The sequence below is a fragment of the Monodelphis domestica genome, chromosome 1 (genome assembly GCF_027887165.1).
Source record: "Monodelphis domestica isolate mMonDom1 chromosome 1, mMonDom1.pri, whole genome shotgun sequence".
Classification (NCBI taxonomy): Eukaryota; Metazoa; Chordata; class Mammalia; order Didelphimorphia; family Didelphidae; genus Monodelphis; species Monodelphis domestica.
In genome coordinates this window covers 14,682,547-14,697,687 of record NC_077227.1, presented here as the reverse complement: position 1 = coordinate 14,697,687, position 15,141 = coordinate 14,682,547, and the positions used below count along the sequence as shown (strand labels likewise).

Below are 15,141 nucleotides of genomic sequence, written 5' to 3'. Positions count from 1 at the left end.
CCAGTGAGATTAAAGTGAAATTCCACCAACAACTTGGTTGGGAAAGGTGGGAATACAGGCAGGTAATGGTTCACGGGTCCTTTTGTTTATAATGTTATTAATGCATTTAACAACTGACACAACAATGGGTAACAAGTCCCAACCATATCCAAGTATTATAAAGAAAATTAATTACCCCAAACCCCTGAGACTCCTATAGATACTTCTTCATTTTCTTTGGCAATTTAATTGTCAACTTCCAAGGAATTGTAGTTTGAGTGATTCACATACTCAGGTCCAATGTTACATTGGAACCATATTAGTGATCCCAAAAGACTTGAAATTTTTATTTCCTTCTGCATCTCTTGATACCATCACAATACAATTGAAGTATGACCTATATTCATTCTTCACTCTCGCCACACATCTAGCTTATCTTCTTTTTTACTCACACACATTTTTAATGTCAACTTCACACTGCTTTTTAGACTTCGTTGTTGTTCATTTGCTTTTCAGTTCTATCCAACTCTTTTTGAACCCATTTGGGGTTTCCTTGGTAGAGATAGTTTGCCATTTCCTTCTCGAGCTGATTTTGTACATGAGGAACTAAAGCAAACCCCAAGTCACATAGCTAGTAAGTGTCTGAGACTAGATTTGAACTCAGGAAAACTGAGTCTTCTGGACTCCAGGCCCCACACTCTATTGAGTGCACCACCTAGCTGCCCCTACACATAGTTTTAAAAAAGCAAACAGATTGAATTTATTAAAGCCTAATATATAAAAGATTGGCCAATGAAATTGAGAAGTACAAGTTCTAATTTCTGCTTTGCTACTAACAATATTGATTATTCGGTATATGGATTTTAAGATGTCTTTCTGCAAAAGTGATTTCCTAATCATATCTCATAGTGCCTTGTGTGTAAAACAGATACTATTATAGTAATGGTGATAAATTATTATTTCTATGATTATATTTTGGTTGTGATCTCTTTTACTTACGGAACTATAATTGGTAAAATTTCCTTATGCTAATGCACACTGCTGATTGGATTGTAATCTGGTTTTAGAGAATCAGCTCAGGCAAAGAGGGTTTAATTACCCTGCTTATAGGTATATGGCTGGCATGTTTCAGTAGCAGAACTTACGCCCAAGTATTTTCTATTCTCTCACATAAATGATGAAAATATTTCATATAAAGTATATTCATCATTTCAAATCATTGTACTAGTAGCATCTTGGAGTCATTGGTGAAGTACATTAGTTTGGATTTGGAGAGCTGGGGGACAAATCATGACTCTGATACTTACTTAACCTGGGTAGCCTTAGCAAGTTTTTGGGTCTCTGTAGGGATCACATGTAGTTTCCTCATGGGCAAAATGAGGGTTTGAGACTAGATTGCTTTTGATATTCAAGATGTTATCCTATAATCCTGTTGAGTCTTAAAACAGCTCATTAAGTTGAAAAGAAGTATTTGTTACCACCATTTTAATTTCTTTTTCCTTTTAAAATATGTATTTTTATTTGAACTGGACTTGATTTAGTATACACATAAAGCCTCCTGCTATACACTAAAATACTGACACCAATTTCATTAAACTCATGGGGGCACAAAAAATCCCTCATTCATATTCAGGTTTGTGGGAAAGGGGCACAAGTAGAAAAAGGAAAGTACCATTATGTCTTTAACAATTTATGAAAACTAGGAAAAAGTATCAAGATAGAATACATTAAAAAAAACTTTTGAAGACATTTAAAAAGTATATAGTATAAGAAAGAAAGAAATAAAGGAAGGAAGGAAGGAAGGAAGGAAGGAAGGAAGGAAGGAAGGAAGGAAGGAAGGAAGGAAGGAAGGAAGGAAGGAAGGAAGGAAGGAAGGAAGGAAGGAAGGAAGGAAGGAAGGAAGGAAGGAAGGAAGGAAGGAGAAATAAAAAGAAAGGAAGAGAAAGAACAAGGAGGAACGAAGGAAGGAGAGAGAGAAGAAAGGAAAAGAAGGGAAGAATGAATGGAGTTTATTCAGTATCATTTGCAATACATGTTAGGGGCAGTTATTTAGCACAATGAATAGAGTAATGTCCATGGAATCAAGAAAAGTCATTTCCATAAGTTGAAATCTGACATCAGACCCTTACCAGCTGTGTTACACTAGACATATCACGTAACTCTATTGCCCTCAGTTTCATCATCTATAAAATGAACCAAAGATTAAAATGGCAAACCACTCCAGTAACTTAGACAAGAAAATCCCAAATAGGGTCATCAAAAGTTGGACACAACTAAAAAGCAATACAACTATAGTAAATAGTAGAAAATAGATTCTAAATTCATCTTATCATGCATCTATTGGGAAGGGGACAGAGAAGCCACTGGATCCAGACATGACTTTTGTGCTCAGATTGGACAGTGACTAAGATTTTCACTGTGTTTAGGTATAGACCTATAATTTCTGCATCCTGTCAGCAATGCCTGCCTATGTGGTCAGACCACCAGATAATGCTTCCTTGCCATATAGATCCTTCAGGGATATTGATATAAACTTTCTAATCAAGTCAACAATACTTTCATAAATGCCACAACATGCATTCTATTCCTAACACATATGGTTGGAAGACTACTTCTAAGTGTTGAACCCCTTATTACTAATGGTGATTGCCCAAATATCTGAGGTTTCATTACTTCATTACAAAGAAGAACTGAACTCAGCAGTAGCCATCCTCTGCTTGAAATCAAGAACAATGTAACTCAGCTTCTTCTTGATGTAATACATAATTTCTTTCTTAGTTCTATTAATAAATCAATAGTCTATGTCAAAATTGTCAAAAGTTGTTCTGTACATCTGGTCATAGTCAATGTGTAAGTGGAAAATCTTGAGCACTTGGACTCCATCTCCCAGAATTCTTTTCTTATCCCAACAGTCCTTTTCCCTTCATTCATGTTAGCATCCTTAAGTTATCGCTTTTAAACTGTGTATAACTCCTCCCTCACTCTCTTTTTCCTGTGTGCATGCCTGGGTGAGCTCTTCTCTTTTCCTCTAGCTTTTTATTTTTCCTTTTTGCTTCAAGTTATTATGAATATATCTTATTAAATATAATACTTGTAGTATTTTGGATTTAACGTGCATCGGCTATATTTATATGTAGGGTGACATGGGGAAGGGCATAATTTCATAGATGGACACAGTTTGGATCCTATCATTATCATGGTCCATCACAATACCAGTGGTACTACCAGACATATAAAAGGCAGAACAGCCAGGATCACCACAAACATGGCTGATGTATTAAAGGTCTCAGAATAATTTGTATCATCTTTTCTCTATTGGCCTTGGGACTCAGAGGGTGTTGTTTGTAAAGTACTTCTCCACACCATCTAGCTTGGTGACAATATCAGCTTAAATGGGGTTCTTGAGCATCAGCATACCTTTCTTTTTGCTCTTGACCTCATTCCCCATGTAGTGATCATCACAGACCATGTGGAGTAGAGGATAAGGTAGCTGGATAGGAATTATTTCCTACAGTGCCAGTTTTTGGACATTCTGGAGTTTTGTCAAAAATGAGAGCAACAAAATTATTGTATATAATTTTTTTCTAAACCCTTAGAGACCAGATATGGTACATCCCCTGGAAAAAATAGAGAGATCTAGTATATACTATATGGAGGATATCAGAGGTACATAGCCACCCCATCACACCCCCATTCCATAGCAAAGGAAAGCAAGACTCATAAAATTCTATAACTAGTAAATAGTAGTCACAACTAAAATCCAAGTCTCTATTCACTGATGACTATATAAGATGTTTTTTTCTGGATATGGCTAATCTATGTGATAATTACTTAAAGTTCTGCTCATATAGATCCATTTTTAGAAGAAATCATTGTTACTTAAAGAGATTAAATGGATCATTTTAGACCACACCATCCTGACAGCAGGGCTAGAATCAGAAATGAAAGTTTCATCCTATATATCTTAAATCTAAGCCTTCCATACCTGTCTCTATCTCTTCATTCCTTTCAGTCTCCCATGTTCCTCTTGTTTTCTGTCAGGTACAAGATATAGATTCTATCAATAACTTGATCATTTAATCTTATCTTTTCCCCAAAGGCAACAGATCGAGAGCATGACCCAATAACGTATGCGATTGAAAAAGGAGACCCTCAACGAGTTTTCAACCTTTCAGAAACGTAAGTGAAAATACCTATTGAATTGGATATCGGCTTTTATTTTTAACATTCACCAAGTAAAAATTACAGATCTGGAGAACAGGCTTCTAATCAGAAGCCGTCAGCTGTTTGTAGCTTTTCTCCCTTACATGGTAATGAGAGCTCTGAGAATGGTATTGAGCTCCGCAGTCATACACGGGGGACTATTTATTTATTTTAAACATTTTATTAGGTAAAACTCACTGAGGTGGAAACGTTCCATTTGCAGCCATGACCTGGGATTAATTACATCCCTTTAAAGTTGTCAGCTATTCATAACAACAAGGGCATTTCAGCTGAGAATAGCCTGGCCTTAAAATGTTTCATTAAGAAGGGAGCTCCGTTAACCAAAATTTATTATACATATATTTGAGATTTCACTATTCACAAGTTGATTTTCTGCTAACCTCATTTTCATTAGCCTGGATGGCTTTTTACCTTTGTGATAGAAGGTGGGAAACAGTGATATGGAAAGCACATCGACTGAGTAAATAGAGAAGGGGTTAGCCTTGGAGTTAGTGAGACCTGGGCTCTGATATATTGGCTTTATTACCCTGGGTACATGCTATAAATTCTCTATGAACCTGGCAAGTTTCTAAGACTATAACTGGCAGGGGAGTTGTTGAACTCTATATTCCTCACAGAGATGCCTGCATAACAGTGCAATCATAACCACATGTGCCTTTTATATGTTGATCTATGTATACACACATACATGTGTGTGCATATATGTAGACACAATTATATACCTTTGTGTATAAGCATATCTATAATGCATTGTGTACTTCTGCATATGTATATCTTTAGAGATTCTGCAGTCTAAATTTTTAATTTTATATGTAAGGAAACAGATCAAAAGTGAAGAAATCATTTGAGAAGTAAATGTTCTTCAGTCATTTCAGTCTTGACTAAATCTTAGTGGACCCATCTGGGGTTTTCTTGGCAATGATATCATGCAGTTTGCTATTGCCTTCCCTTGCTCATTTTGCAAATGAGGACACTGAGGCAAATAGGGTTCAAGTGACTTGCCCAAAGTTACATAGCTAGTAAGTCTCAGAAGACAGATCTAAACTCAGGAAGATACATCTTCCTGACTCCAGCCCTGGTGCTCCATCTGTTGTACTCCATCCACCAGTAAGTAGTAGAGTTTATATTAAAATCAATTCCTCTGACACATAATTTGATATCTGCGTATGAGCCTGCTAAAGAACATGTAAATGTGGCATATGTTGTCTTCATCACCACCAGCATGCAGATAGGGGTACAGTAGGGTGCTAAGCATGGGATCAGGAAGACCTGAGTTCAAATCTTTCATCATGAACTTTCTAGCCGGTGACCTGGTGTAAGCCATATAACCTCTATCTTTTTCATTTTCTTCAATTGTAGAATAGGAATAAGACTATAGCCTACATTCTGTGATTGTTGTGAAGAACAAATGAAATAATTATAAAGCACTAAGAACAGACCTGACACATGACAGGAGCTTAATAAATGCTGGTTCCCTCCTTTCCACTCCACTCTATCATAGCCATACTTATTACTTATTCCATTTCCCATCTGAAGAAAATGAAGATCTTTTAGATGAAATGCCCATGGTCATATATCAAGTAAATGTCTTAGGTGAGCTTTGAATCAAAGAATCTCTTACTCACCTCCAGTCAGTGGTATCCCTCCTCTACATTGCATCACCATTCCACATAGTGTATGCTTGTTTGCCATTCAGTTCAAGTCCACTGAGACATCCTGAGGACCTCTACCACCTGAACTATTTCTTTAAGCAATATATCAGACTCTTGATACCAAAATTTTCCGGGGATTTCTCTTCATATGCCTTTGGTGTTGGAGCCATAGAGTCAAAAACCAGATTGCCCAATGACTTGAAGAGCTGTTTTCCCTCAGAAATTCTGTGATCATATTTATTACCTGGTGATGCAGAAAGTCCTATTCTACATGGAACTAAATAATTGGAGAGAGAATAATTAGTCATACAACCAAGAGCATAAGTCTCATGATGAAGAAAGTCTACTAAATATCACAACCATTGGTCATAAAGGCATCTAATCATGAAACTCTATATTAAACACCCAAATCAGCTCAGCAATTAGAATTGTTCCATTTTTTCCCTGGGTTACTTGAGTATATATTTAAAGCCCTCAAATATCATTGAATAGCTAGGTTATATTGAAAGAGCAATTTCCCAATAAACTTGGTGGTTAAATATGGAAATGATTTATTAAACAAGGCTGATGGACTATTCTTGTGGCCTCTAAAAAGAGTGTGGATGTCTAGCCCAAAGGTAAATTGATAAACTTGGTGACTTCCCAAAGTCTTCTTTCTGCCTAGATAGAAATGTTTTCTTACCATTTATCTTCACTGGAAGCTTTGTTTTCTTCCACTGATGGCTAATTAATTTTATGGAGTTTATTTTGTAAGTTCATAAGTATTTCATTCTATCTTCCTTCCTTAAAATATGGTTGAGCAACTAACAGTCTCAGAATGTGATAAATAGTATATCATGAAAATGTGTTCATTTTCTACTTTCTTAATTTATCTGATCTCGAAGGAGGCAACCCAGGTGAAGTCTTAAGTGACCTTTAGTAAGTGAAAAACAACTAATTGATAGTCTTTGTGGTACCTGAAAAGAAATACCCACTAATGAATTGTAGGGGGCAGTGTGTGTATGGAGGGGTAGTGTTATAAGATCTACACCTGCTTACCAGAAAGTCTTCAAGTTAAAGTCAATTTCTGGGAAGGTATCTTTGTCACTAGACATGGTGATGGTGATGAGTCCCATCACTAAGTTGGCAACAAAGTAGTGAATTTACCCACCATGCAAATTATAACAATCGTACATTAAGTTCCTTCACCATCAGGAATCACAAGCCCTCTAGGTCATAGTCAATCATCTGTGTGTCAACTTTCCCCCAATGAAATCATGGAACTTGGGAATATTGAATCTTTCTCAACTTTCTTTTTCTCTTTGAAAATTTTAAGAAACACACACAACATAGGTGCATGCACACACACACACACACACACACACACACACACACACACACACCTGTTGCTTATAGTCTCCAAGTTTCCCATCACTTGGGATGTTAAGTGAATTGCCCACAATTACATACTTTTTGGACTGAGTTAAATGAATATTGATAGATAGTCTCAACTTTCATCTCTTCACTTCCCTCTTTTGTGCCACTTGGCTAATATCACTGCAGAAGCAAAAATGGAACATATGGAACTATATTGACTTTGCATAGGAAGATACTTCTTGATAGGCTTAGGAAATTTGGTCTCTGACCAGAGGTCTTCTTTAAGTTATCAAGCTTATTTGGAGCCAGAATAATTTGAGAGGTTAGAAAAAAATATGGCCTTCTAGCAAAATTCCTTCAAAAAGGAGAAAGAAGGAAGAAAAATCCTTTTCTTTAGCTTTGCTTATGTTTTCTCTCCCCCATACTCCTTATCCCATCTTTGTCTGGAGGATGACCTTGTGATCTTTGAAAGATCTGAATGAGGAGGGACTTCATGTCTTTCCATATATGTCTTTATATCATCTCCAGATCAACTGACTTCAGTATGTATATTCGAAATCAAGAAAAGGGTGCCCAAATATGCATAGATGAGCAAAGAAATGACACTTCAGGATATCTTCTGGTTTATATCACACAACAGGAGGATTTCAGTTGTAATATATTATATATGTTTTCTAATCTTGAACCCCCTATCTGTAGATTTTGCATATATCAATAAAAGAATTGGTCACAGATTTTTAGTGAGAACTTTTGCATCCATTGGTCTTACTATACTATGTAAATAGTCTGTTAGGAATAGGCCTGATGCCAACAACCTACTGGTTCATTTTTGGTGTTAGGATAAAATGAGGCACTCATAGGTGGATTAATAGTTAATGAATGGAGGTAGAATATCCACATAATGATTTAGTTGGACTTATTTTCAGTAGACACATAATACAATTTCCATATTAAAAAGTCTGGCCTTCAGGGCAGTTTATAGTGACACATCATCTTAGGACATCCACAAAGTCTAATGGTCACCAGAGCCACATGGATGAACCTTTTGTTCTCTTGAGTGACTAGGAAATAAATCAATACCAGCAGTCTACCAGGAAGTTGTCAGTGGAGCGACAACTGGAGACTTGGTCCATCCCTGAGACAATCAAGTCCCAGATTTATCAACTTTTTAGAGAAAAATATAACTGCTCTTGTAATGCAAGAATAGATTGGTCCTATCACAATTTATATCTTCTTAAAATTAGACTAGGAATTAAAATGATTCTCAACTGATAATCTTGGGAGGCACACCAATGGAGGCTTGAGTTGATAGTGATTGAGAATCACTGGTTTCCTCAAATACATTCCTATCAGCCTAGGAAGAAGTTATAGTCTTACTTGGAACCTGAGACTAATTTCAAAGAATGGGGACTAGGAAGCTGAGAGTTTATATGGTCTACTTGTGATTTAAATTTTTACAAGAGTGATTATATCTCTTTTCAACCCCCAGATGAACTTACCTACAATTTGACAGCCTAAAGGAAAGAATGAAAAAATATTAATTCAACATAAGGATAATAATAAATATGACAAATAATATTAATAATAGAAATAATATGATAACATCAAAAGGGAAATAGGCCTTACTTAACAGAAATCTGTTATTCAGAAATGTTCCATTTAAAACACCTACTATATGTGAAAGTTTTTTTTTTTCCTTTATGCAGCAAGGCCATTATCTTTAATGCTTCTTTCCAAGTCATATTTTTTATTCATTATTTTGAACTGGTTTCAAGTTGCCTTTATTTTTTAAATCAAAGAAAAGCACCAGTTAGATTATAAAGAATTGGGTCATGTCACTCATCTGAAGCAAAGGAAAATCTATCTTGAGCAACAAGCCATGAAAAACTCTGAATCTCTTTTTGACAGGATCCAGTGACAAGGAAAATAAGGAGGAAAACACTTGACATTTATCTCAGTAAAATACACTCTCATAGTTGATCAAGGAGATTTTTAGATGATTTGCTATAAAATCTAGGAGGAAGAAAAAAACACAGGAATGTATATTATCATTTCTCCTTTCTCCATCCATTTCTCCAGATTTTGTATCATCATTAGATTTCCAGGCTATGGGTTGAGTCTATTTTCAGAGGAATAGCCCAGCCAAATCTAAAGAATCTTATCACCAGTGGGCCTGGCTTTTGATGAAGAATTATTTGATTACAACCACCCATGGGAAAAAAATGGCAAAATATCTCTGGGTGCGTGGTCTTCTTCTACTGCTATAAAATTCATAGCAGAGAGATGGAAGGAAGTAGGGCATATAGTTCTAGTAATCAAGTGTTACACCATTTATAAACTTACAACTTAGTAATTGGCATTCTAAATGTTGAATTCTTATTCAATAACCAAAGAAAGGGCATATTGTGGGAGGAAGTGAATCTTACTGAAATTCATACTCTCAGTATAAACAAAGTGAGATAACAGAAATATGTTTGAATGGATATGGAAATATAAGTTCTTAGACAAGCAAGGGAGGGACTTGACAGATTTGACTTTCTCATGTCAAAAGCCAATAAAAATGTAATTTCATTGATATTTGGTCATCTTGTGTCTTTGCAAAATATCTATTGCAGAGAATAATGAAGATCATGATTAGACTCTCTACATTAAATCAACATATACTTTGATACTTGAAGATTTTGACATGAATTTAGGGATAGATGAGGTATCAGAAATAGATTTATAGATATGAAACTATTATAAATTTATGTAAATATATATAAGATGTATCAATTTATAATTTCATCCTGCTAGTGCCAACCTTATTGAGTTTTAAAGATGATCAAATTAAATAATGTGGGTAAAGTTCTTTCTAGCTATATAAATGGCTAATTATCAAATTCTGATAAAACTCAGAGTGATAAAGCAATTTGTCCAAGGTCACAGAGCTGGTAACTGTAACAGGTAAAACTTGAAACCAGGTTCTCAGGATCAAGAATGCTTTTCTTCACAGAAGTGACTATCAATATTCTTTTCCAAAAGGCAAATTTGAAACACTTAATTTGTACAAAAATGGAAAGTTATACAAAACTTACCCAATTAAGTTAATTTTAATAGTTGTTGACTTTTCTAATTATATGCATTTTCCCTATTGACTTTTTCTCCTACTAGCACTGGAATTCTTACTTTGGGGAAAGCATTGGACAGAGAAAGCACAGACCGCTACATTTTGATAGTCACTGCACATGATGGCAGACCAGATGGGGTGAGTGAAATTCTAATAAATATGCTTTAACAATGACCTTAAGGTTATTTAAAGAGCAGTTATTCTATGGGTAGACAATCCACATATTGGACTCTTTGTTTCTTTATCCTGCAACCACTTCCTGTTATGGGGGTTTATTTTAAAGGACAAGCACAATATTATAATTAAAATAGTGGGAGACATAAACTGTAATGATTAAAATAGTGGAAGATATAAATTAGATAAAAGAGTGGATGAGTAAATTGTGACCGCAGAAAATATGTTTTCCCTATAGTGTCTTGTTTCAAATCAAATATAAGGTGGTTGCCAGGGAAATATTCCCAATTGTGAATATACCCAAGTCAGCTGGGTTTTATAGAGAATTTAATTAATTAATACAATGAGGAATTAAAGAATGAGAGAAAGAGAGAAAAAGGAAATAATGAGAAAAGGATAGGCCGGCCCAGGGAAGCCCTGGCCAACCCAGGCCTAAGCCCTAAAAGAAAGATCAGTCAGTCCTTACTCACTCACCATAAGATCTGTTCAAGCAAGGATTCTAGTGACACCAGGCCAGCTTCATCATCTCAACTGACTCCACCAGCTCAATGCCTGAATCTGAATGTAAATGCCCCTCTGAATGTATCTGAGCTCCTATTTAAAGGGAATTTTCTCCTATGTCTCCTCCCCTAAGTTCTCACATCTACCAATCACAATAGACATTTTTGAAAGGACAGACCATTCTTAGTTCACACTTCAGTAGACTAATCTTTTGAGTAATTCACACCTGAGTAGACTAGAATCTCTGAGTAAGTTTTCACCTCTTTGCTCCTTGTAAGTTCACAAGTTGCCTGACCTTTAAAGGTACTTAGCACCCTTTTGTATTATATCCAAAAATAGGCATGACTTAAAGAACTTTTGTCCTACTATAAGTATGGTTTTAAGTATCTTTCATTGTTCAGCAAGGAGTTTCTTCCCCTAAAGCAGGCTTAAGTACGGGTGTAGTAGAGGTCTCAAATTCCTGATCTAAGTTCCTTCATTGTTTAAAATGGGGAATAGTCTTAACCCAACCTTATGAAGTAGGGTTTAAGCATTTTTAAGTTTCACAACAGAAACTACTTGCATATTGGCCATTTTGACATTTGAACTCTAAAATCTTTAAATGGTAACATCTAGGATGTCATACTAGTGTGTGGATATGAATTAAACACTATGACTATCTTCCCCAGTATACAGCAGCAGAGACATGCTTGAAGATTGGTTTGTTCGAGAGGTCTATGTATTTTAGTGCATGCAAGCTCAAGGGATGCCTTATACATAAAGCATAATTTAGATGCTCTCCTTTACCACCAATTACATTTTTCTGCCATGAAAATTATTTCATGTGCATCTTATGTTTACTTATCTCTACTCAAATTTATCCACGCTAGAATGAAAGCTTTTGAAGACAGGGTTGCTTTTGTCTTTGTCTCTATACTCCCAGAATAGAGCATGGTACCTGGTATATTGTAATTAGTTATAAAATGTTTGTTGAATGAGTCATTGAATGGATTCCACATTATCAAATATCATTCACCAAAGTTAATACATTTAATACAGTGTTGGGCTGTTTAAGAGAAGTATGGGGGGATGTAGCTCAGTAGCTCAGTGGATTGAGAACCAGGCCTAGATATAGGAGGTCCTGGGTTCAAAACTGACCTCAGACACTTCCCAGCTGTGTGACCCTGGGCAAGTCACTTAAACCCCATTGCCTAGCCCTTGTTGCTCTTCTACCTTGGAATGAATACACAGTATTCATTCCAAGAAGAGAGGTAAGAGTTTAAAAAAAAGAGAGAGAGAGAGAGAGAAGCATGGCCCAGGACTAGGGGAATGATAGTTCCACCGTACTTTGTCTTGGTCAGACCACACTTGTGATATTGTGTTCAGTTCTGGTCTTGATAGTTTAAGAAGGTCTGATAAATAGAGTGGTCAGAGGAAAGCACTCTCTTTGAGATTAGACCATATTAATATATTTTGCTGAAAAAAGGGCTATTTCTTCAGGAAAAGAGAAAACTGAGGCTAGAGAGAGAAGACCTAATTGCTGTTCAAATATTTAAAGGGCTCCTCTGTGAAAGAGGCTTCAGATCTCCCTGTTGGGGTCCAAAGACAGAAGCAGGAACTAGGGCAAGGATCAAAGAAGGTTTTACTTGGGACAAGGATCCTCAGCTGAACTTCAAAAGAAACTAGGAATTCTAAGAAACTAAATGAAGAAGGAGTGAATTCCAAGCTTGAGGGACAACTTGTGTCAAGCTCAGGAAATAGTTCACTGAAGAGTTTGAATGCACCATAAACTATATGAAGGAGAATCATGGGAAACAGGTGGGTGCCAAATTATAAATAACACAGAACTACTAAAGTAGTCAGAAAAATCAAGTCTTTAATTAGGAAAGAGATAGGTCCAGTAATAGGCCACTATCACAGAGCCCAGTGCCAAAAACTATTCAGGGCCTAAGCTCAGGGATGTATCCCTGGGAGAATGCATCCTGCTAGATGATTTCTCCAAAGGACAATAGAACTGGGGGGAGGGGGGACTTTGAGGCAACTAAGGTCAGGGAAGAATGATTGAATGGTGTTACCATGGTTACAAGGAAGTAGGAAGCCCAAGACAGGATTATCAGGGAGAGGATGATGCTTTACAATGGATACAAAATGGAAGGGTCCAGCCAAGGGCTGGGCTACCTGGGAGAGAACTTTGATACAATGGGGGAAACTACTAAGACAAAAGTGTATTTAGCATCTGATTAGGTTTACCTTTAAATCTATTATTCTGTCTGAAATGGGCAAGTCTAGGACTTCCCTCAAGGTGAGTTCTTAAGGGACAGGGGCAGCCTTGGGGTCTCCAGATTTAAAGTTGACCTCAGGAAAGGCTTGAACATCAAGGGGATAAAGTTTGTATTTTTTTCTTAATTCAATTGGCAACTGGGTGGAGAGAATTGTTTAGGGAGGGGTGAGGAGGCTGAAATCTTGGAAATCTATTAGAAGTCCATTGCAATAGTCCAGGCTGGTATGGAAGAGGACCAGCTTTGGGATTAGGGCTGTATTAAGTTTTATATCTCCTTCAGATTCTAGCCAAATACTTTATACATAGAAAAAACTAGAAATTGGTAGAATTTAAGATTTGAACCTGTCTCTAAGATGTTTTAATAATTTATCAATTTGTAATTTCAATGGACCAGGTATTCCTACAGATCTCATGCTCTTCATGCCACAGGAAATCAATCAGCATTTATGAATCTCCTACTGTGTTCCAGACACTGTATTAAGTGCTGAAAAAAGTGGAGATAATTTTGTTCTGCCCTGGCTCAGTCTTGGCTATACCTATTTTCAAAGTGATAAAGCCAGTGCTACCCCTGGAAAGTTGTGCTATTATTCAGAAATGCAATTAAGTGAAATGAAGGGAAAAATAATCATCACCTCAAGGTGTTTACAATCAAATGAGATTGAGGTACAATGACTATGTATAAACTATACACACGTGTGTATAAATGTACATAAATGTATATATTATTCATATATAATCAGTTACATATATTTGTACATAAACACATGTGTGTGTACATGTGTGAATACATATATAGAGAAACATTTGCCTATATGTAAATATGGTAAATTGGAGATAATCTGTGAAGGAAGACAATAGCATTGGGTTGGAGGTGTAGGGAAGGTGTTTTGATGTCAAATCCATTGTTCTTTTCATTGAACCTTTTAATTTCACTAGACTGCTTCTAAAAGGCTGCATCTGCAGAAGTGCTGGTCAACAGTCAGAGTCTTTTCTGTGTGCCAGAACCTACCCTCAGCTTGCTAGCAGGTGTCCTCCATTCTGTTTTATATGACAGGAAGTTTTCAATAGGAGCAACCACAGCAAATCTCCAAGAATTACTCTTAGGGACGATGTCTTAGTTCCATTCACTGCTTTTCTGAACTGCACAGCTTTCCTGCACTTTGAAAACTGGTATAGCCAAGGCTGAGCCAGGGCAGAACAAAATTATCCATACCTCCACTAACAACCTTTCCAAATTATCTGGACTATTTTTACAATCCAACAATTTAGATAGATTTAGTTTTCCTATCTATGGGCAAGGTAGGTTTCTCTGATCTTTCATTCCTTCACCCAATTAACTAATATTTACTAAGCACATTTACTATTAATAATAAGTTAATTAATCATACTTTGTATATTATTAATTTGCCAAGTTCCTTTCTAAATAAAGGAGGAAATACAAAGTTTAGGTTAATGAAAATCCAGACTGAGACTTCAAAGAACAGAGACAAAGCTTTACACTCAGTGGGTCTAATGACTAGAATTGATGGTTATGATGATGATGGTGACCTCAGGTGTATAAAGCAAATCATATTGCTATCTCATTTGATTCTTAGTACAATCCACACAATATGTAAGACTAAAAATGAATGCTCCAAATATTTAATAACAAGAAAGTAAGGGAGAAAGGGGTTCCTTCAGCCTAGTCAGCAGAACAAAGAGCCAGAGCCCAGAAGCCTGTAGCATTGGAGCCAAAGAAAAGCCCCCACAGTGTGGATTTCATCAAATTTATAAACAAATCCAAGCCTGGATATAACACAAGGACCTAAGAAAAGGAACCCTGGGAAGAGTAAAGAATGCTGGGAAATGAAGCCCCCAGGGTACAATTTTTTAAAACACACAAATAC

General features: G+C 36.3%; 1 protein-coding gene across 2 annotated transcripts in view; it reads left to right on the top strand.

The window, feature by feature from the left end:
* PCDH15 (protocadherin related 15) overlaps positions 1–15,141 on the top strand; it is a 1,570,906-nt gene that overhangs the window by 1,238,276 nt on the left and 317,489 nt on the right. For both annotated transcript variants that reach the window (XM_056795634.1, XM_056795629.1), the window contains 2 exons: positions 4,079–4,158; positions 10,365–10,458. In XM_056795634.1, the coding sequence (XP_056651612.1) occupies positions 4,079–4,158; positions 10,365–10,458 (174 nt within the window). The remainder of the gene's footprint in view (positions 1–4,078; positions 4,159–10,364; positions 10,459–15,141) is intronic.